Source organism: Paramormyrops kingsleyae, chromosome 8 (assembly GCF_048594095.1).
Source record: "Paramormyrops kingsleyae isolate MSU_618 chromosome 8, PKINGS_0.4, whole genome shotgun sequence".
In the NCBI taxonomy this organism is placed as follows: Eukaryota; Metazoa; Chordata; class Actinopteri; order Osteoglossiformes; family Mormyridae; genus Paramormyrops; species Paramormyrops kingsleyae.
This window is the reverse complement of record NC_132804.1, coordinates 2,166,154-2,189,815: the sequence shown is the minus strand read 5'-3', so window position 1 is coordinate 2,189,815 and position 23,662 is coordinate 2,166,154. Positions and strand designations below refer to the sequence as shown.

The 23,662-nt window shown below is 50.1% G+C and overlaps 1 protein-coding gene across 7 annotated transcripts in view; it reads left to right on the top strand.

The window, feature by feature from the left end:
• magi1b (membrane associated guanylate kinase, WW and PDZ domain containing 1b) overlaps nucleotides 1-23,662 on the top strand; it is a 119,442-nt gene that overhangs the window by 33,468 nt on the left and 62,312 nt on the right. The window contains exon 1 of one of the 7 annotated variants that reach the window (XM_072714975.1): nucleotides 3,783-3,861. The exons of the other annotated variants lie outside the window; for them this stretch is intronic. Coding sequence (XP_072571076.1) covers nucleotides 3,804-3,861 — 58 coding nt within the window. The 5' untranslated portion in view covers nucleotides 3,783-3,803. Of the gene's footprint in view, nucleotides 1-3,782; nucleotides 3,862-23,662 lie in introns of those variants that run through there. 7 annotated transcript variants of the gene reach the window in all.

The window sequence follows — 23,662 nt, the reverse complement described above, 5'->3', positions numbered from 1 at the left end:
TTCTTCCTATGTGCTCCTTTTGTGCTCCTTTTGTGCTCCCTATGTGTTCCTTTTGTGCTCCCTATGTGCTCCTTTTGTGCTCCCTATACGTGTGTTCCTTTTGTGCTCCTTATGTGCTCTTTTTGCGATCCTTATGTGCTCCTTTTGTGCTCTTTTTGTGATCCTTATGTGCTCCTTTTGTGCTGCTTATGTGCTCCTTTTGTGCTCCCTATGTGCTCCTTTTGTGCTCCCTATGTGTTCCTTTTGTGCTCCCTAGGTATTCCCTTTGTGCTCCCTATGTGCTCCTTTTGTGCTCCCTATGTGCTCCTTTTGTGCTCCCTATGTGCTCCTTTTGTGCTCCCTATGTGTTCCTTTTGTGCTCCCTATGTGCTCCTTTTGCGATCCTTATGTGCTCCTTTTGTGCTGCTTATGTGCTTCTTACGCCTAGTGACATTGTGAAGCTGGGATCACAGTGTTGATATATGACATGAATCTGTGGTAAACCGTGTTTTTTGTTGAAGGGGGTGGGACCCAGAAGTCAGACGGGGCTTATTTCCTCATTAAGAAAACTCTGTTTGTTGACCTGTTGCTTGGCACAAACAGCAACAGTTATCTGGGGATGTGTAAAAGTAGCAGAGCCCTAGTGCCACGCTTTTCAGGAGAGGGTTAAACCTCTAACAGTGTTGAGCGGTTCATTTCCTGTAAGTGAAAATGAGTCATTTGGACTCCAGTATGACGGCTGCAGCTGGCTCAGGTGCGGCTGGTGGTCTTTAAGGTACAGTTTGAGTTCTCAGACTTTCCAGGCGGCTCAGCCCTCTGAGCTGTGTGTGAGCTGCTCTCTCATTGGCCTACAGGGCTTATCGTGGACCTGCCTTGCTTAGTTCCTCCTCTGAGACATTTGTGCCTGAAAAGGACTGAAGTCTATGAGAGAGGGATTAAACGGAGATTTCTGCTGCTCAGGCTGTGACAGGACAATGTGTTCTGGCCCATTTCACATTGATAAAATAGCTTTACTTTGCTTCACTGGACTATCCAGTGGTAAATATGCTCCTGAAGTGCAAAGAGGCCGCTCCGCTGGCTCCTTAATGCGGCCCCTCTTTGCATTTAAATGGTTTTGTCCCGACTCTGAGCAGCTCTCTTCAGTCTCACGGCCCATAATCATCCGTAAAGGTGCGAATTGAATTTTAAGTCAAGCTGAGGTCCTCGCTGCAGTGATGAGATTCTTGCACATTGTGGATTTAATCGGTGATGGTCCAGTTATGATCAGTCCATCGCCGTGCCTGTCACTGCGCTTTAGAGGGGGCTTGTGCTCCACATCTCTGCTGACACATAGCCTGGCAACACTGCTCACCAGTTTAAATAAAAAAAACCAGGTGTCCAGCCTTGCTAGCTTGAATGAGGTCTGTATCCTTGAAAAATGACGCAAAATCCTTGGAATTCATGTTTTAACGGGCACATATCTTACCTGAAAAATGGTTTGCTGACGCCACGCTAATCCTAGGATCTGATAATTCCTATTCGGTATTCTTTCTGTGGTCCTTACTGGCTCCGTATTGCATATCGAGCTGATTGTAAAATATTTCATTTTGCTTTTAAATCCTGAATTTGGATTTACGGGCCTAGCGGCACTGTGGCCAAGTGTGTGAGGGACTGAAATGAACCGTCTCAGAGAAATAACTGCTGCTTTGTCCGTCTTTAGGGAATAAGCAGATACCTTGCGTATGTGACCGGGGCCGAGAGGCTCGGCAGAATGTGCGGACTCAGTGAAGCATGCAGTGACCGTGGCAGACCGAAAGGCAGAGGTGGCAATTTCAGGTCCAGAAAGTAAAATTCCAGACAACGATTTACTTTCAACCAACCAGTTGAGCATAAAGAGTCACAGTCACAGTGTACTCAACTGGTTGGTTGAAACAAAATCTTGGTCTGTTTTTGTACTTTCTGGACCTGAAATTTCGATCTCTGCCGAAAGGCCTGGTGCTGCTCCGGAAGCTGCTGGAAGCAGGGGTTTCCATGTGAGAGATTTGCATGTGGATCCTCGGTACAGATCGAGGGCGTCTGACCCATATGTCTGATTGCAGATCGATTTCCTGACTCTCCGAATGTGATAGGTGTCAGTGAACGTTCAGTGCCTGTATGTGATGTTGTCGGCAGGGTGTCGGTGGATGTTCAGTGCCTGTATGTGATGCTGTCGGCAGGGTGTTGGTGGATGTTCAGTGCCTGTATGTGATGCTGTCGGCAGGGTGTTGGTGGATGTTCAGTGCCTGTATGCCGGACGCTATAGTGCCCTCCTCTCCCTGTGCTGCTCCTCTCCCTGTGCTGTTCCTCTCCCTGTGCTGCTCCTCTCTCTGTGCTGCTTATCTCCTAGTGCTGTTCCTCTCCCTGTGCTGTTCCTCTCCTTGTGCTGCTCGTCTCCCTGTGCTGTTCCTCTCCCTGTGCTGCTCCTCTCCCTGTGCTGTTCCTCTCCCTGTGCTGTTCCCCTCCCTGTGCTGATTTTCTCCTGGGGGTTGTTGGGTGTCAGCTGCTGATGCATCGGCACCAATTTAGATGGCAGATTAATTTCTATGGACTCTCTCAGGTCTGCGGTTAATGCTTCAGTTGTCAGATGTCTCTCATGATGCATTTCTGTGAAATGAAACGAGGGCTGGGCTACATGTCTCCAGAGATTCCGCTTTATCGCATGCTGCGTCCGCCTAAATGCCTCCTGAATGTGGCTCACTTTCTTTTTCCCCCCCATCTCCTGCCCTCTTTGCAGACTCAAGGCACCGGTGATTCACGGTGGAATTCGTCATACTGTCACAGAGGTCGATAATGTATTTTCATTTTTAATCCTGCCCTGTGGCAGACCTTGGATAAGTTATCATGGACATAAGGGTCTGCATGACCTGTCTCCGAGGCTGAAGTTCATAGATGAGTTCAGGGATGTTGAGAGTTGTCGTTGGGAGTCCATCGCAACTTCTAAAAAGTAAACTTGTGGAAAATACACTTGTATCTTAAAAATGATATATGATTTGTCTAACATTGGTAATTAATTCCGCAAATGGCAGAGCGTTTGTCAGTGATTATTTATTCATCTGTGCGCCTGGTGTGGTTCCTCCGCCACGCCGGGCTGTTTCGGCCTCTCCTGCCCGAGCTCAGCGTTTCCGCTCAGCCGGCTGCTGCTTGGGACAAAGCTGTAAATTTCGCCCTGGATATGACTGCTCAGGAGAAATGGTGCTGTCAGCTCTGGCCTGGCTGCCACTTCTGATTTACCTGCTCTCTGTAATGCCCGCTCTAACAGGCAGAGGGCAGCTGATGGATAACTTTATTGGGCATGTCTGCAGGTCCGTTCCTCGCCTCGCCTCGCCTCGCCTCTGTCTGTGCTTGGGCTGGCCCTCTCTCCAAGGGGGTTTCACTTAATCTGTTGATCTCCTACTGACACAGTAGTCTAACAGCAAAGAATTGTGGGATAGACCAGAGAAATGGGACATAAATGGCCATAAACTGAGTCACGGAATATAACGCAATTGTTCAAAGGGAGTTTTTAATTACTGACACACTAAATTGTCACGTACATGTCAAGGCAAACCAGATTACTAAATACAACAAAGTACTTCAAATGTGTATTGTAATTAGCCTATCCCTGTTGCTGTAATGATTTTAGTACAGCAAGTGGCTGATTCTGAATCAGCCCTTTGATATACAGTTACTCAGCGCATGGGAAGGTGGGGGCGCTGTGCTCCCCTGTTGGATTCTTATGACTGGAGCATCATAATTTGCATAATGAAGAACCAGCAATTATGTTTATCATATCATACACTAACTCTTTCTTTCTCTCTCTTTTTGAAATGGTCTTCACTTGGGCCCATGTTGATGACATCACATCTATTGCGACCTGCCATACAGGTAAGAGCTGTTGAACTTGTAACCAGTGTGGGATGACAGACGAAGTTGTGTTATCAGGTTGAGCTAAGGGAGGGCGATTCTTCTGTGCTCACTAGCCGAGAGATGGTGTCCCTTTGGCTGAAGCAGTATAAAATTTATGACATGTGGATGGTTATGATTTGTGAACAGTATGGCAGTAGTTGCTATGGTTACACACATCCCAGGGACTGCTATAGCAGTCTTACCCTGTTCCATGTCAGAGAGCACATATGCCAACTGTGAACCGTTGAATGTTGACATTCTTGAGACGCAGGCAAAGCGTTCCGCTGGCCCCTCCCAGTGCTCCAAATGCCAGCCACAGTCTCCTGGGCGCCGCCTCTGGCCAGCTGGCCCCTCCCAGTGCTCCAAATGCCAGCCACAGTCTCCTGGGCGCCGCCTCTGGCCAGCTGGCCCCTCCCAGTGCTCCAAATGCCAGCCACAGTCTCCTGGGCGCCGCCTCTGGCCAGCTGGAGCCAGACCACAGCAGCCACTGCTCAGCTGTTGGCTCCCTGTGAGAAATGGCCACCGAAGTGGACACAGCTGGATTGATCGTCTCTGTTCATGCCCCCCCCCCCCCCCTTATTAATTTAGCGTCTGTGTAGACCGGGGTACTTCAGTCTTCCTGTGTCAGAATTATAAGGTCAGGGAAAGCCCGGGGCCATACCTTAAATCATTACGTTAAATCTAGTACTTCGCTGCCAGACTGGATACTGTATTCACTGCTTCAGCTCCTGCGTTCAGACAGCAAATGCAGCCCTTGAGATTTTATCTTACCTGAATTCCTGTTAGAAATTGCAGTTGGGAGGGAGAGGGGCAGCTTACAGTGAATCTTTTATAGCCATTCCCTGCTAGTCATGTGCCAGGAGCTGGTTTGGCCATTTGGAAGATGCGGAAGTCAGAAGGGGTGTTCCGCTACCACGAGCACAGCTTTCAAACGCACATCCCCTGGAGGTCGGCGGATGTCGGTGCCATGTCTGCCGCATCGCTCGTGCTGGCATCTGGCATCATCGATAATAAGAGGTGCAGAGCCATAAAACGGCCCAACAGAAACATTTGGCTACAGCGAGAGAAAGTGTTTGAGCCATTCTAATTTATTTTATTTGTCAGTTTATTTGTGTAACTTGCCCGGGCCAAATTCTGAAAGGAAAAGGCATTAAGATGCTTTTAGCTGTGCCGTGTTCCGGCCTGCTGTCTTTTAGCCCCTCCTGCTCAGCGCTCACGGCTCTCACTGCTAACGGGAAGCTGTCGGCGAGGCTCCGAGTCGCGGTCCACCTCTGCGAGCTCGGCGGTCCGTAGATGAGCCCGCCGGAGCTTGGCTTTGGACATTCAAAGCCAGAGGCCTTCTTTGCCTAGATGTGACCTTTGAACCCCTCTGCGTTGACAGGCGCTTGCAGAGTGAAGGAAAGGCTGGAGATGGGATGTGGAGCCTGAGTGCTTCTGCTGAGTAACCCTCACCATGGGCACATCGCCAGGGCCTGTCTGGCTCGGCCACTGGACTGAGGAGCCAGGCTGCTCTTTCTCCGTTCCCCTCTCTAAGTTCCAGGCCGTAGACATAAATCCGGGCCGGGATTTACACATGGGAGAATGTTCCGGATGCTTTTAACTAGAGCCACAGTCTGGTATCCTCCAGACAAGCTCTACTTATGGTTCCGTGTGGCATCTCAGGTGGCTCTGTGCCCGTGAACGTGAAGGTTGCCGGTTCGAATCCTGTGGCCGGCAGAGTGATGTCACTGTTGGGCCCCTGAATGGTGTGTGATGGTTGTGCTCTGAATATCGCGGTCATGTGTCTGCTCTCATCACTGGTGCCATGTTGAGTCATCAAAGCGGACGAGCCAATGAAACCGTATCGTCAGATCTTGGCAGAGGACTGCCAAATAAATCTGCCCCCCCCCCGACAAAATGTCACTTTGGCTCCCCTGCCCAATTTTCCATATAATGTTACGTATTCAGGGCCCCTGAATCTGTCAGGATCTCTGCGGTCATGAGGTGTTGTAGAGCTTGTTCGTGGGGACCTGCCCATTAAGATCCATCTTGTGGTTGTGACGCGTGTGGCACAGAGCTGAGGGAGACTTGCCCTAACCCCCCCGCCCTCCGTGGCTCGGCTTGACTGTAGGTGCCTGTGGACGGCCTGCCCTTCAGCCTAAAATTAGCCGGATGCCATCCTCTGGAACGCCAAACCGAGCCTCGCTGCAGGTCACGCAGCCTCTCAGCCCTGCGGAACATCCTGCTTTGACTCACGGGCACAGACTGCGGGAAATGAGTCAGGCCTTTTCAGGCCTGGACCGGATGGGCTTGAGCAGTGCTGGGATGAGGCCGGGAACGCCGCACGGGGCCGGAGAGCGTGGGGAAGGTGCCGGCTGGACGTTAGAGCATAGCCCTCAGTGCATCTCCCAGGGCGGCCCTGCAGACTGAGGCTGCAGTTTTACTGGGGACCAGTAACAGTCCTCTCTGGACGATGCAGTTGCTTCATTAATTAGGAAGGACGCAGGAGTAATTGGGGGTTAATTATTTCATTGGCTCCATGTGGGTTTCAGGAGCAGGCAGCCTGAGCTGGCTGTCTTTCTTGTGTTAATTTTCAGGAATATTACTAAAAAGAGTGCAGCTTTTGATAAATGGGATATGGGGAAATTATACATTTGTTACAAAAGCTGACTGGCTTACTAACAGGAAAAAAGTTAATGTGCTAACATTCTGCTTTGCTGCTGTGTTTATGGATGAAAGCTTTTGTTCTGAGTAGCTAAACCTTTAGCTGATGGGGTTTGATAGCTAATGAGTTTGTCGATGGTGAAGCTGGGTTGTACCTTTGACCAGGATGCAGAGATATGTGTAGATAAGGAAGGTTGGCAGGAGGCTAAGCGAGCTGGCTGCACCGTCTCTGTGCCCGATCCTGACAGACGCCAGCCCTCGTCCTTCATAACAAACTCATTAACATTATGGCGGAATCTTTCTCGCCAGCTTGTCCTTCATTCCGCTCCTGTCTCCGTCCCCCTGTGTCCCCCGTGTGGTGTGAGAAGGCTATCGTCCTCCATGGAAACTTCTAGACAACTCAGGCACCAAGGGAGGGAAGTAAGGAACAGGGAGGGGGGAGGACCGTGCGGCAGGTCTGAATAATTAGGCAGCCGTAACAAGCGGCGGAAACAATGGGTGGAGGGCCCCCCCCTCCGTGGCGCTGGGGTGGAGATACCCCATGAAAGGGCCCAGTTTGTTTTCGTTTCGGCCTGCAATCAGCCACACGTGCTTCCTGTCAGCCTGCATGTTCCCCTATACCGCTAGAGGTGCTTACGCGGGAACTGTGGAAATTAACATAGCCTACCGTCACAGCTGGAATCAAATGAGGTGTAAATGCCCAGATTTTTCATTTTACCTTTTGTTGAACTGATGTCGTTCAGTTACATCTGCAGTTAGACACCTTCAGCTGCATAACTCATTTGAAAATGTATTCATCCAAAAAAAAAATACAAAGTACTGTTACCCTCAAAATTGTACTTGGAGAAAAAATAAAGAATGTTATTCTAAGCTCTTTGCCATTTATTATCCTAATTTTCTTAATATTACATTATGAGTAGCTTGAAACCTGAATATTTAAAGTTTTTTCATTAATTGAGAATATGCGCCCCCTAGTGGCGATGTCTTTGTCTCTCCTCTACTTGCAGTGTAACGTCGAAGGGCTTAATTAAAACTGGATGGCTCCAGTTTCACAGGTGACACCATATCGATTTGATCAAAGAGGACAAAGCAGCCCGTTGTCCATTCCACCCACTTCTCTACCTTGTTTGTGTTTGTGAGCAGTTGGCATTGCTTCCTGTGCACTTTCTAAGATCTGGGGCTGCAGGCTGGCTTAATTGACTGTTATTTGATCGCCCCCCACCCCCAATTTTTTTAAAGTGACTGTTACACCCCAATGGCCTGGAAACCTTTGAGGTTGCATGAGAACCTGCATCTGCCGTCTGCCTTGACCAGCTTGCGTCCGTGACCCTGTTGAATGGCACCACGACAGGCACTGGACTCGCCAGGTACCTGCTGTCCTGTAGCGGTGATGTGGGAAGCGTCAGTGCAGCGTCTCCCCGGGAGAGCGGCGTGCGGCGATGACGCCCTGGGTGTATATGGTGGGGAGGCGCGGCGATGACGCCCTAGGTGTATATGGTGGGGAGGCGCGGCGATGACGCCCTGGGTGTATATGGTGGGGAGGCGCGGCGATGACGCCCTGGGTGTATGTGGTGGGGAGGCGCGGCGATGACGCCCTGGGTGTATGTGGTGGGGAGGCGCGGCGATGACGCCCTGGGTGTATGTGGTGGGGAGGCGCGGCGATGACGCCCTGGGTGTGTATGGTGGGGAGGCGCGGCGATGACGCCCTGGGTGTGTATGGTGGGGAGGCGCGGCGATGACACCCTGGGTGTATGTGGTGGGGAGGCGCGGCGATGACGCCCTGGGTGTATGTGGTGGGGAGGCGCGGCGATGACGCCCTGGGTGTATATGGTGGGGAGGCGCGGCGATGACGCCCTGGGTGTATATGGTGGGGAGGCGCGGCGATGACGCCCTGCGTGTATATGGTGGGGAGGCGCGGAGATGACGCCCTGGGTGTATATGGTGGGGAGGCGCGGCGATGACGCCCTGGGTGTATATGGTGGGGAGGCGCGGCGATGACGCCCTGCGTGTATATGGTGGGGAGGCGCGGCGATGACGCCCTGCGTGTATATGGTGGGGAGGCGCGGCGATGACGCCCTGCGTGTATATGGTGGGGAGGCGCGGCGATGACGCCCTGCGTGTCTATGGTGGGGAGGCGCGGCTATGACGCCCTGGGTGTGTATGGTGGGGAGGCGCGGCGATGACGCGCCATAGGTGTATATGGTGGGGAGGCGCGGCGATGACGCCCTGGGTGTATATGGTGGGGAGGCGCGGCGATGACACCCTGGGTGTATATGGTGGGGAGGCGCGGCGATGACGCCCTGGGTGTATATGGTGGGGAGGCGCGGCGATGACGCCCTGGGTGTATATGGTGGGGAGGCGCGGCGATGACGCCCTGCGTGTATATGGTGGGGAGGCGCGGCGATGACGCCCTGGGTGTATATGGTGGGGAGGCGCGGCGATGACGCCCTGGGTGTATATGGTGGGGAGGTGCGGCGATGACGCGCCATAGGTGTGTATGGTGGGGAGGCGCGGCGATGTCCATAACTCCTGACAGGTGTACCGGCTGAAGATACACTCAGTACCTCCCCTGAAGCCTTGTTTGTGGGGGTGGGTATATGGCTCAGCAGGTCGCGTACCAGCCCATAGTCAGAAGGTCTCTGGCTCAAATCTCATAGCCTGCCGACTGATGCTGACATTGGGCCCTTGAGTGAGGCCCTTAACTCCCCAAAACGTGTCTCAAAGGAGAGCATGATGGGATATGCAAAAGAAGCTTGTCAGCGTACCTGCGCAGATGGCAAATGAAGCAGCGTTTCACTTCATTTCCATACCAAAAATATTTCCCAGTATGTTAATGAAAGCCGAATTGCAAATGTCTCCTTCAGATGCTCTGATACTGGTGCACGTCTCTAACCACGTGACCGCCATACAGATATTCTGAAAAACTAATGGTGTAGATTTTACTCAAAAATATATACATTTCCATCAAAATTTTAATCTGGTGAATTGCCATTATGAGGAGGGGAGATATTTTGTGATGTATGAACAAAACCTTCCTGTAGTATGCTGTAGATCAGCGGTCACTATTGGCGCTTTTCCACTGCATAGTACGGCACGACACGGTTCAGTTCAGCTCACTTTTGGGGGGTTTTCCACTGGGAACAGTACCTGGTACCTGGTCCTTTTTTTAGTACCACCTCAGCCGAGGTTCCAAGCGCGCCGAACCGTTACCAAAACGTGACGTGTAAACTCTACTGGTCACTGATTGGCCGGAGAAAATCGTCATTACTGCGTCACTGAACTTGCGACACGAGACACAACAGACCCGCTAGATTTTTAGCACAGCCAGCGAAGGTTCGGACGCACCATCAGCCTCTTTTGAAACAAACTCCTTCGTCTTGCTGTTAAAAACATCCACATGCCGAGAATGAAGAACACCATTCCGTCGATATGCTCCATTGTTGTGCGTTTGTTTGTGGCGCGTTTACGATGGTGTCACGGCAGTAGAGGCGGCGCAACTATAACGACACGTGAATAATCCCGCCCACTCTAAAGCGGCACTAAACTGCAGTCGAAACACAAACCGAGCCGAACTGAGCCAAACCAAGGTGAGCTGGTCTGAACCGTGCTGTGCCGTACTATGCAGTGGAAAAGCGCCATAACAGGCGGACCGCGGTCCGGGTCCGGGCCCAGAAGCTGTCCCATACGGACCCGGACCGACAGCCAAAACATTTAGTTTTTATTTAAAACCTGACGGGGCGCTTTTATTTTAACCGGCGCAGCGTTTGTAGTTTTTTCGGTAGTGGTTTAGCAGTAGAACCGCCAATGAACGTAAAAAAGCCTTTGACCGCCAAGCAAGACGTATAGTTCGGCGTATGCAGCCTTTGTCTGCGCTAATGTGCCTTTCGTGTTAATAGCAGCAGCGAAGCTAACACCCGCAAACAAAAAGCGTAATGTTCCTAACAGAGTGGCTGCGCTCTCCTGAAATTGTAAATCTGAAAAGTTTTCAAATACAATATGTATTATATAACACGTTGGATAAACAGACGTAGTTTATTGTTGATTTCATGTTCGTTGAAGTTTCTGCATTTTAACATATGTATAAAGTAATGTTATCTGTTATATAAATAAACTCATGTGAAACAAAAAATGTACGTTTTCAGGGTTGCCAAATCTCAAGCATCTGTCATGACACTCACGCTTTCAGACTCATGCTGGAAATCTTACGGCAAATCTATATTATTCCATTATAAAACCTAAAATTAGCTACGTCAAAAGAGTATTTACACGGTTAAATACAAAAGCAGACTATTTACAAGGTAAGAAGCTGTTACATGTGTGCAGACATCTCGAACTGAAAATCTCACTCCAGCCAGCTGGCCGAAGTTCTATGTCACGTGACAATAAATAATGTCAAAACGTTTTTGAATTGTACTGAATTAATTTGATTTGACAGTCAGGTACTGATTACATACAATGTCGATGCAACTAATAGGCTGCTTAAATATATATCACACTATTAAATAGTTAGACATTATGATCTTCCGGACCTTTGCTTAAAGAATTTTTCTCTAACTGGACCTCTTTAAATTTTAGTTGAATACCCCTGCTGTAGATCATTTGCAGTGCTCGTTTGGTGAATTGTTTACCTGAATCAGGAAAGAAGAAAAGAAGCAGAGGAAGAACTGAAGAAGTGACCGAAAGCCTGCAAGTGCGCCGTCTGTGCTGTCAGGCTGGGGTTACCGTAGCAACGGCGCCTGTCCCCTAGTCAGCACTAACAAGCAGGTGCACTGGGGGCAGTGTTGAGCTGACGACGGGCTCGGAATCTCGATCAGACGAGAGCTTCTCCCGCGTAGTCGCGCGCCTGGTGGAGAGCGGGCCCTTGAACGCCAGCAGGCGGCGGAGCAGACATTTTTCTGCAGCGGGTTAGGAAGACGTCGCTTTAGGGCTGCCCGCCTTTCCCATGCCCGCCCTGCTGCTGCTTATCTTCCTCTCACAGAAGCACGCAGAGGCGCTGGGACCCGCCGCTTGTCATTCTCCGTGCCCTCACACAAATGGCCACGATCATGCAGCGAGACATCGCCCTAATATGGAAGCGCGTCCGTTTCAGGACCACTCTCAGCCACGGCACAGGAGTGACTGGAGAATTTTGAAGTGCCACCCCCACAATAATATGTGCCCCCCGCCCATAGCCACATACCCCATAGTGGTCACAAAGAGGGTCCACTGTCTACAAGCACATGGAGAATCTGGCATATTTCCAAAAAGCACTACAGGATGAAGGTTCCGTAAGAACCGTCGAGTTCTCACTTCTCTGCAGGTCAAAGATGAAATGTTCCTGAAGCCAAATGATTCTGCTGTCAGAACATTATAATTATGGCCACAGTTGGTACAGATTAATTAACAGGCAAGAAATATGTTCTTATATTGTCAGTGCTTGTCTCAATAAACATTCTCAGGGGTAGGAAGGAGCCGGCATGTGGTCAGGGTTCATTACGGAGAGCTGTCAGTGTTTGGGAGCAGCTGTGAGGAGGCAGTAAGGAGGAAATGAACCTCAGTGGTCTGTGAACCTCAGTGGTCTGTGAACCTCAGTGGTCTGCCCATGACCGCTGTTTTCGGACGTGCGTGTCAGCCCCTTTCAAATAAATATGAGCGCCAGACCTTAAGAGGGTGGCAGATATTTCTCAGCATCCAAAGACATCAGGTGATTGTGTTTTTGACAGCATTTCAAATGACAAACCCTTTCATTTGATTGCAGCAAATGGTTTGTAATCCCTTTGAAGGAACTCAATTGAGTTTGATTTTTTAGCACTTTCTATTTTTGTCCCTTGGAGAACATGAGGTGACATTTTGGATTATATGTTTCTTATCTGTGCCAGACTAATGGGGGTGTTTCTGAAACGGCCGCCATAAAGCCTGTATGGCCCGGAACCTTCCGTATATCCCATAGTGAGCCGTCCCCTTTGATTTTGGCTTTTCTGCCTTCCCCTGCCCGCCAACAGCCCCCTGGCCCCGCCTTCCGTGGCCTGTGAATGGTCAGCTGTTTCCAACACAGGAAGTGATGTCGCCTCAGTAGAAGCAGGGTGGAAACAGGCATTCTGCTGCTGGAGTTTGTACGTGCTCCATGAAGCCGCAGGAAGTACACCTTTTTCAGAGGGTGGCGTTCACAGTCTGCATGTGGAGGCACTTTCATCGAAAATCACTTTTCTTGCTAATGAGCCTTTTTTTTATACCCTAGCAGATTTTGCAGTGTAGAAACCCGCACTTTAGCCGTTACGTTGCCATGCTAGAGATTTAAAACAGATTTCCTGGCAATCGCTTCTGTGTGTCCACATTTACGTGATGGGGTCAGGATGGGAATGTCCTGATTGCTTTGTCTAGCTCATTACTAACAGAATGGTGATGAGCCGCCTTTGTGCAGGACAGGAGAAGCAGCCCATTTCATCATTTAAAAATGGCTTTTAGCGGTTGTGGACCAAGTGGTCTTCATTCCTCTGAAATGTGTATGAAATCCACCAGGCCTGGTCTGTGTGGTCAGTCATAGGGTGCGCTCTGTCTATTCTCTGGACCATAGCTACTATATATCTGATGGGGGCTAAGCCTGTGTGCCTGTAATCAGAGGGTCGCCTCAGCATGTCTGCGGGTCCTAGAGTAAGGCCCTTAACCCCCAGCTCCCTGGGCGCCGCTACGGGTGGCTGCCCTTCGCGGACAGCATGCTCCACAAAGAGGAAGTTAAGGGAGGCGTAAAGACAATTTCCCCACGGGGATCAATAAAGTATCGATTATTATTATTATGTCTGCCCCCTTCTGACCATGCAGGTGAAGCGCAGATGTGACAGATAAATAAGGGCTTACAGGTGCTGCATGGACAGCTTCAGCCCTGCTGTAAGCAAGATAAAGCTACATAGTGGAGCTTCAATAGGAAATGAAACCTTGTAGCCAAAGTGCCTTCTGTGTTCCTGGGGCCTTCTGAATGCGAGATTTGCTTCAGTTTTCTAACAATTCCAGAAATGGAAGTTGGGCGGGGGGGGGCTGGAGACTGGACTCTGATTGGCTGATGCTAATGAGCTCAGTAAAGATGGGGCCAGACCTTATAATGCCTTCTGAATCTGAAAAAGCACTTTGAAGTTCTGTCTCCTGTCTGGCGGATCCCGTGGAGATGTCACTCTGGGATGGGGATTTGTCTAGATTGGGATGGATGCAGCTCATATTCACTGACAGTAAGTTATCACAATAATGACAGTTACAGACAAACATCTGCATCTCTTTTTGTTTTGAGCAACAAAGATATTTCGGTAGTTGCGATATTTTTAATTCTTGGGAAACACATTTGTAATAGAGAACAAGCTGCAGGTTTATGAAATGTTTAGACCTGGAGGTGCAGCGCTGTTGGGAAGAGAGCCCTCCTGCACATTCTGCCGGAATGCAGACAGTGGAGCGCCCCCAGATGGAAGGTGTGCGTCATTGTCGTCTCAGCCAAATGCATCAGTGGTATTTGATCTCTGGCTCCCCGGTTTGGTTTATCACAGCAGATCGCACACCTACAGGGTTGGGTACCTGCTGACCCAGGATCTCCAAAGCACAGTGGTGCTTATTTTGGGTCCCTCTGCCATCAGTGTTGTCGGCCAGAAGCTTCCGGGATTCTGGCTTGTGCTGGTTTTGCTAGCCGGAAGGTGAGACTTAACAGTCTAATTAATTCTGTTTATTCATATGTACATATTTTAGGAAATGGCTGTTTAAAAAGGCACAGCAATTAAAGAAACTTTAAACTATAAATAGCAGTGAAGAGTATTTTAGTAACTGCCTGTTCTAATGAGCAGCTGTGGAGTATAAAGAGCTCATGTCATTTATCACACAGAAGGTTACAAGTAACACGTAAGGAAGCCTTCTGTTTGCAGAGTAAGGTTTGGTTCTCCTTGTGTGGTGTGACTTTCCTTTTTCCTCGACGGGCTGTTTTTGTTACGTTTCACCTGATTTTGTTATTAAATATCAACTGCATCTGCCTCTTAATAATTCACGTTAGACAGACATTCGATGTAGCTGTTTCTATGAGGTTGACGTAGAACGATATTAATTTAGAACACCCTAGTGCCCAGGAGCCGCACACATCAGGTGAGAAATACCCCGGAAAGGGCCATGTAGTAACACTGAAAGACGTACATGCCCCTTTTCCCCGCCTCCCAGCACCTGGGCCTAAAGCTAGATTTTCAATGACGTAATCGATTCTGGCTCCAGTTTAATCCGCTTTTTTTTGTCTTAAAGCCACCCGTAGCAGAGGCTTAATGCCCCGTGTGGCGCGCGCTGTCACCGCCTGATGAATTCTGTCCTCATCAGTCACGCTCTGCGCTCTCATTCCACATGAAGGACTTGCAGTGCGGCCCTCTCCCTGGCGGGCTGCAGGGCCCTGGCGGCCATCTTGCCCCCGGGAACTGGGTGGAGTGTGGCTGTCAGAGCTAATCGGTGATAAAGCGGCCGTGGTGACGGATGAGACCGCCCCGGTGGCTGAGCCATCTGCCGGCTTGAGAGACGCCTCACTAGCCACCTGTTGCCGGGGATGAATCGAAACAGGAGCTCCTCGCGGAACGAGACGCGTGGGCTGGCGTGTTACGGAGAAGGGGCGTGAAGGAGTCCAGGCCTTCCGGGACACGAGCTGAAGCGAAACGCTGCCTTTCACGCCCATTTGCGGACTGCATGCCAACATCTCGCCTGCTTCGCCGTGGGTCAGTCTTGCTAAGTAGCACTGTGAGCGGCTCTGCATTGGTACGATCCCTGGGGTCAGGCTTACGTTCAGCTCCATGCCTGAAACTTTTCAAATGTTAAAAATTAAATGACTCTAAACTCAGAACCAGTAATCTCTGGATTAAGAGTCCATGTACATAGACTGTATGCCTTCTGCAGTCTTAAGTTGTAAATATTAAATAGATATTTAGTGAGTCATGTTACATCATGCTTCTATTCATAGGTTCTAATGGAATAAATTTCGACTGTTGTATCTCCTGGGTGTTGGACGTGTTTAATGTTGGACGAACTGGATGTTGGATGATCAGATGCAGATTTTTACAGTTATTGCTTGACATTACTTTACAGTGTTAAAAGTATTACTCATAAATGCTCTCTGAGCATTGGTGTAAATCATGGGGGGGATGGGGGGGCGGCGGTTGGAACCCACCCCCCAATAATCAAAACCAGCAAATAAAACTCCCTAGACTCCCTTAAAAGGGAGCCTGCTCTCTGAGGGATGCTTACCAACTCTCTACAAGCGTAATAAAGTCAAATAATCCTGGATCACGGTTTTTAATTTCTCCGTGTGAAATATTAAAACTGGAGAAGCAGCTGAGTGACTCAGAGCAGGGGGATGGTATTGTTCCTGCTCGCAGCTCTGACTTTGATGTCTGGTTTTATAATGCCAGTCTTCCTTAAGTGTGAAATTATGATATGAAGACATATATGAAAGTAGCAGCTCTCCTGAAAAGAGCAGATGCTGCTTGGGCCGTCAGCCTTTTATGTCCACAGAGACAGACGCTGGGTAAAAAAAAAACAGATAAAATATGTTCTTACGGAAGTATCAGAACAAAGTGAAATTATGCATCACCCTCATATTTCTGACAGGAAAGATAGGTAAATAAGTACCCTGTTTCAGCTCTATAGTGCTGTATCTCTCTTGTTGACAGTTACTACTGCTCAGACGGTATGCAGGAGAACAGAAAATGGGCACATAAAAGTATATAAATCAGATTTCACCATAATGCATTAAATATTTAGGTAATATTGTTGCATTTTTGTCGCTTTCTGAAAACTATGCAACATGGTAAATACTCAAACATTAGTCCCTGCTTAACAAATAGAAAATGGTCCAATAAAATGCAGTTAAAATAAACAGAACCTCGACTGTGAGCCTCATTAGCCTACGTACCTTCAGCATAGCCTCGACTGTGAGCCTCATTAGCCTACGTACCTTCAGCATAGCCTCGACTGTGAGCCTCATTAGCCTACGTACCTTCAGCAGAGCCTCGACTGTGAGCCTCATTAGCCTACGTACCTTCAGCAGAGCTTCGACTGTGAGCCTCATTAGCCTACGTACCTTCAGCAGAGCCTCGACTGTGAGCCTCATTAGCCTACGTACCTTCAGCAGAGCCTCGACTGTGAGCCTCATTAGCCTACGTACCTTCAGCAGAGCTTCGACTGTGAGCCTCATTAGCCTACGTACCTTCAGCAGAGCCTCGACTGTGAGCCTCATTAGCCTACGTACCTTCAGCAGAGCCTCGACTGTGAGCCTCATTAGCCTACGTACCTTCAGCAGAGCTTCGACTGTGAGCCTCATTAGCCTACGTACCTTCAGCAGAGCCTTGACTGTGAGCCTCATTAGCCTACGTACCTTCAGCAGAGCCTCGACTGCGAGTCTCGTTAGCCTACGTACCTTCAGTAGAGCCTCGACTGTGAGCCACGTTAGCCTACGTACCTTCAGCAGAGCCTTGACTGCGAGTCTCGTTAGCCTACGTACCTTCAGCAGAGCCTCGACTGTGAGCCTCGTTAGCCTACGTACCTTCAGCAGAGCCTCGACTGTGAGCCTCATTAGCCTACGTACCTTCAGCAGAGCCTCGACTGTGAGCCTCGTTAGCCTACGTACCTTCAGCAGAGCCTTGACTGTGAGCCTCATTAGCCTACGTACCTTCAGCAGAGCCTCGACTGCGAGTCTCGTTAGCCTACGTACCTTCAGCAGAGCCTCGACTGTGAGTCTCGTTAGCCTACGTACCTTCAGTAGAGCCTCGACTGTGAGCCACGTTAGCCTACGTACCTTCAGCAGAGCCTTGACTGCGAGTCTCGTTAGCCTACGTACCTTCAGCAGAGCCTCGACTGTGAGCCTCGTTAGCCTATGTACCTTCAGCAGAGCCTTGACTGCGAGTCTCGTTAGCCTACGTACCTTCAGCAGAGCCTTGACTGCGAGTCTCGTTAGCCTACGTACCTTCAGCAGAGCCTCGACTGTGAGCCTCATTAGCCTACGTACCTTCAGCATAGCCTCGACTGTGAGCCTCATTAGCCTACGTACCTTCAGCAGAGCCTCGACTGTAAGCCTCATTAGCCTACGTACCTTCAGCAGAGCCTTGACTGTGAGCCTCATTAGCCTACGTACCTTCAGCAGAGCCTTGACTGTGAGCCTCATTAGCCTACGTACCTTCAGCATAGCCTCGACTGTGAGCCTCATTAGCCTACGTACCTTCAGCAGAGCCTTGACTGCGAGTCTCGTTAGCCTACGTACCTTCAGCAGAGCCTCGACTGTGAGCCTCATTAGCCTACGTACCTTCAGCATAGCCTCGACTGTGAGCCTCATTAGCCTACGTACCTTCAGCATAGCCTCGACTGTGAGCCTCATTAGCCTACGTACCTTCAGCAGAGCCTCGACTGTGAGCCTCATTAGCCTACGTACCTTCAGCAGAGCCTCGACTGTGAGCCTCATTAGCCTACGTACCTTCAGCATAGCCTCGACTGTGAGCCTCATTAGCCTACGTACCTTCAGCATAGCCTCGACTGCGAGTCTCATTAGCCTACGTACCTTCAGCAGAGCCTTGACTGCGAGTCTCGTTAGCCTACGTACCTTCAGCAGAGCCTCGACTGTGAGCCTCATTAGCCTACGTACCTTCAGCATAGCCTCGACTGTGAGCCTCATTAGCCTACGTACCTTCAGCAGAGCCTCGACTGTGAGCCTCATTAGTCTACGTACCTTCAGCAGAGCCTTGACTGTGAGCCTCATTAGCCTACGTACCTTCAGCAGAGCCTTGACTGTGAGCCTCAGCCTACGTACCTTCAGCAGAGCCTCGACTGCGAGTCTCGTTAGCCTACGTACCTTCAGCAGAGCCTCGACTGTGAGCCTCATTAGCCTACGTACCTTCAGCAGAGCCTCGACTGTGAGCCTCATTAGCCTACGTACCTTCAGCAGAGCCTCGACTGTGAGCCTCATTAGCCTACGTACCTTCAGCAGAGCCTCGACTGTGAGCCTCATTAGCCTACGTACCTTCAGCAGAGCCTTGACTGTGAGCCTCATTAGCCTACGTACCTTCAGCAGAGCCTTGACTGTGAGCCTCATTAGCCTACGTACCTTCAGCAGAGCCTCGACTGCGAGTCTCGTTAGCCTACGTACCTTCAGCAGAGCCTCGACTGTGAGCCTCATTAGCCTATGTACCTTCAGCAGAGCCTCGACTGTGAGCCTCATTAGCCTACGTACCTTCAGCAGAGCCTCGACTGTGAGCCACGTTAGCCTACGTACCCTCAGCAGAGCCTCGACTGTGAGCCTCATTAGCCTACGTACCTTCAGCAGAGCCTCGACTGCGAGTCTCGTTAGCCTACGTACCTTCAGCAGAGCCTCGACTGCGAGTCTCGTTAGCCTACGTACCTTCAGCAGAGCCTCGACTGTGAGCCACATTAGCCTACGTACCTTCAGCAGAGCCTCGACTGTGAGCCTCATTAGCCTACGTACCTTCAGCAGAGCCTTGACTGTAAGCCTCATTAGCCTACGTACCTTCAGCAGAGCCTTGACTGTGAGCCTCATTAGCCTACGTACCTTCAGCAGAGCCTTGACTGTGAGCCTCATTAGCCTACGTACCTTCAGCAGAGCCTTGACTGTAAGCCTCATTAGCCTACGTACCTTCAGCAGAGCCTCGACTGTGAGCCACGTTAGCCTACGTACCTTCAGCAGTGCCTCGACTGCGAGTCTTGTTAGCCTACGTACCTTCAGCAGTGCCTCGACTGCGAGTCTTGTTAGCCTACGTACCTTCAGCAGAGCCTTGACTGCGAGTCTCATTAGCCTACGTACCTTCAGCATAGCCTCGACTGTGAGCCTCATTAGCCTACGTACCTTCAGCAGAGCCTCGACTGTGAGCCTCATTAGCCTACGTACCTTCAGCAGAGCCTCGACTGTGAGCCTCATTAGCCTACGTACCTTCAGCAGAGCCTTGACTGCGAGTCTCATTAGCCTACGTACCTTCAGCAGAGCCTTGACTGTGAGCCTCGTTAGCCTACAGTACCTTCAGCAGAGCCTTGACTGTGAGCCTCATTAGCCTACGTACCTTCAGCAGAGCCTCGACTGCGAGTCTCGTTAGCCTACGTACCTTCAGTAGAGTCTCGACTGTGAGCCACGTTAGCCTACGTACCCTCAGCAGAGCCTCGACTGTGAGCCTCATTAGCCTACGTACCTTCAGCTGAGCCTTGACTGCGAGTCTCATTAGCCTACGTACCTTCAGCAGAGCCTTGACTGTGAGCCTCATTAGCCTACGTACCTTCAGCAGAGCCTTGACTGTGAGCCTCATTAGCCTACGTACCTTCAGCAGAGCCTTGACTGTGAGCCTCATTAGCCTACGTACCTTCAGCAGAGCCTTGACTGCGAGTCTCGTTAGCCTACGTACCTTCAGCAGAGCCTCGACTGTGATCCTCGTTAGCCTACGTACCTTCAGCAGAGCCTTGACTATGAGCCTCATTAGCCTACGTACCTTCAGCAGAGCCTGGAGCCATTTATAATGATGCACACTAACATGCTAGCATGCAGGTGCTACGCTAACCTCTGCAGGGGATTCTCCACTGCATTGTTTCTAATAGTGGGGGTACACATTTACTCTCTCTTCTCAGTTCCTTATATTACCCTCAGAGGTTTATAAACTCTATCTGTCTATTAAAGAGACAGCAGAACTACAGGATCTACGGAAGTGCTCAGTTTGTGAATTCTGATCACAGACTTGTTGTTGCTACTCTGAAGATTCAGCTTAGATCCAGTAGGTTACCACCTACCACCTACAATTAGCTAAGATCCAAGATCAAGCTGTTTCTGATGAGTTTGCACGCAGTTTGTGTGCGACTGCTGGCTCTAATGTATTGTGGAAGACCTTCCGTGATGAGACCCTGAAGGTTGCCGAGGGCTGTGTTGGTGTTGCCAGTGTTCCCAGAAGGAGGTGTTTCATCTCGCAGGGCACCCTAGATATTATTGAGAGCAGTCGCAGCGCACGACTTTTTGACAACACTAGTCTGTACTGGGAACTGAGAAGGCTCTGAGCGTTTGTTAGATGAATTTGTGAGCAGGTGACATACCATCCGTGCATTACGCACATCTGAATCTCTTCCTCAGAGACTTGCAGTCAGGGCGGGTGATGGAACAGTCCTTACAGATGTCACTGCAGTTGTGACCCACTGGGCCAGCTACAGTTGTTTAAAGCTGACCCTTCAGCTTGGATGCTGTACATGGGTCTACGGTTCTCAAAACTGATCTTCCAATTAGCTGTGAACCACCCAATCTCAACAGATTGCACAGGTGGTGGATCAGCTGGGGGCAGAGAAGGCTGCAGGGATCTGTGGTATCCGGGGTGAACTTCTCCAGGCTAGTGGTAAGTCTGTCCTCCTGGCATTGCAGGTAATCTTTGCTTCCATTTGGGAGTCAGTCATCATCCCAACTGACTGGAAAACAAGATTTGTGGTCCCTATCTGGAAAGGGACTACAGGGGGATAACACTGCTTTCAGTGCCAGGTAAGGTCCTTGCTAGGGTCATCTTTAATAGGAGCCATGATCACTGCTTTCAGTGCCGGGTAAGGTCCTTGCCAGGGTCATCCTTAATAGGAGCCATGATCACTGCTTTCAGTGCCGGGTAAGGTCCATGCCAGGGTCATCCTTAACAGGAGCCATGATCACTTGCTTGCCTGTCAGCGACCGAAGCAGTCTGGTTTTACACCTAAGAAGTCTACCATCGACCGTATCCTTGCACGGAGGGTTCTCAAGCACGAATATCAGCAGAGGTTCTTTGCAGCCTTTGTCGATTTTTGTAAAGCGTTCAACTCAGTTGATCGAATTGCCCTGTGGGACATTCTGAGACTTCGCAAAATCCCCCCGAAGTTACTGGACATCATAGCCGGCCTGTACACTTGTACCTTGAGTACTGTACAGAATGGAGGGGAACCTCTGTGTTCTTCCCAGTTGATTCTGGGGTTTGCCAGGCGTGTGTTTTTGCTCCTACTCTGTTCAATGCTTGTATGGACTGGGTGTTGGGCAGGGTCGTGAGGTCCAGCGGCTGTGGGGCATCCGTTGATGAAGAAAGATGGTCTTGGCTTTGCCGATGATGCCGTGATATTAGCGGTGTCAATGGAGGCTCTGATTGGGGCTCTCGAGAGACTTAGGGAGGAATCTGAGTGTCTGGGATTGCAGGTGTCCTGGATAATGACCAAGATCCAGGCATTTAATGACTTCTTAGGCAGAGCCATCAGTAGTGTGTCTGTCTGTGGGGAGAATGTCAACCTCGTCGAGAGATTTACCTACCTCGGCAGCGACATTCATGTCTGTGGTGACTCTTCTTATGAAGTCACCAGACAGATTGGAAGAGCATGGGGGGTCATGAGGTCGCTGGAAGGGGGTGTGTGGCGCTCCTGATATCTTTGCAAGAGGATGAAGGTCCAAGTCTTTAGAATCCTGGTGCTCCCTGTCTTGCTGTATGGCTGTGAGACATGAATGCTATCTAATGAGCTGAGATGAAGGCTGTACTCCTTCGGTACTGTGTCTCTTCAGAGAATCCTTGGGTACCGCTGGTTTGAAATTGTGTTGCTAGAGGAATCCCGAATGAGGCACATTACCTGCATTGTGAGGGAGCGTCAGTTATGGCACTACGGCCATGCGGCGCGTTTCCCTGAGAATAATCCGGCTTGCAGGATCTTCATTGCTGAGGACCCAAGTGGCTGGACCAGGCCAAGGGGACGCCTATGTAACACCTGGCTGTGGCAGATGGATGGCCATTTCCGGAGGGTGGGACTGGACCATGTGTCTGCCTGGGGGGTCGCTGGCCGGGATCCCGAGGAACTTCGCTGTGTGGTGGGTGCGGCCACACGCTGTGTCAGCGCATGCTCCCCAACCTGACCTGACTTGACCTCATCTAAGATTGCATAGTTCCTGTACACACTTAACGCCATCCTGTTCAGCTAAGGCGATGACTGTGACTTCAATAAGCTTATTTCTCAGGCATCAGGAGAGAGCTAGGAGCTGGCAGTCCATATGGGCCTCAGACTGTTATCCGTGTTTAAAACCCGCCCTTAAACATGTCCCCCACCATCTGCGTGATTACTGGCTACTCCCTAAGTCTGTATTGTTTTTGAGGTACCGCGTAGCCATATGCCAATGGATTAGTCACTTGGTTTGGTGCTTTGTAAGGTTGTTCAGACACATGCACCAGCGTCCAAATTGAATCAAGCTAAGTGAATCTGTGACCATTCTTGCTTGTTGGCATTTGGGAGAAGTGGATCATGGTGTATGAATTCCTTTTTCCTAGAACATTTGTGACCTAGAAACATTGCAATGCTCTGGAGTTAATTGTTCATTGAAAGACAAATCTCAGAGCATCAAAGCAATTTCCATCCTCAGACTGACACTGACGGCATGAAAAATGGAGAATAACACCGCCGGTGACTTCTGGGCCTCTGGCTAACTTGTGATGGTGGAGGCCATGGTGCTGGTGACATACGGAGTTCTGTCTTTGTCTCAGTGTGGATGTGAGATGGCTGTGGACCCACTGCTAGCAATGACAGCAAAGAATTCTGGACTGTTGGAAACATCCATTTCATTTCAGTTGAATAATTCATCAGATATGTAATATTTTTTTATGGATAACCTAACGTTGATTGGGTAGTTTAATTCCACACTGTGAATTCAAATGTGGCAGTTATTGCTACATGCTAAGTTATTTAAAAAGCACTCATTGCATGCCACTTTGCTTTTCCTAACAATCAGTTTGTCACTTCAAAGGTTTAGGATTCCATCATCCACATAGTGAATCTCCAGTCCGTTTTCTAGCTTCTGGTCAGGGTCATCTGGACCCTATCCCAAGAAGCACAGGGTGCAAGGCAGGGGTCGCGATCCCATTGAGATGGGATGCCAGTCCCTCACAGCGCACAGGCTGGGGTCACGATCCCATTTGGGTGGGATGCCAGTTCCTCTTAGTGCATTGGCTTGGGTCGTGATCCCATGGGGACGGGATGCCTCTCCCTGACATAGCATAGGCTGGGGTGCGTGATACCATTGGGATGGGATGCCAGTCCCTCACAGGGCACAAGCTGAGATCGTGATCCTTCAGTGATGGGATGCTTCTCGTTCACAGGGCACAAGCTGAGGTCACGATCCCCCTGGGATGGGATGCCTCTC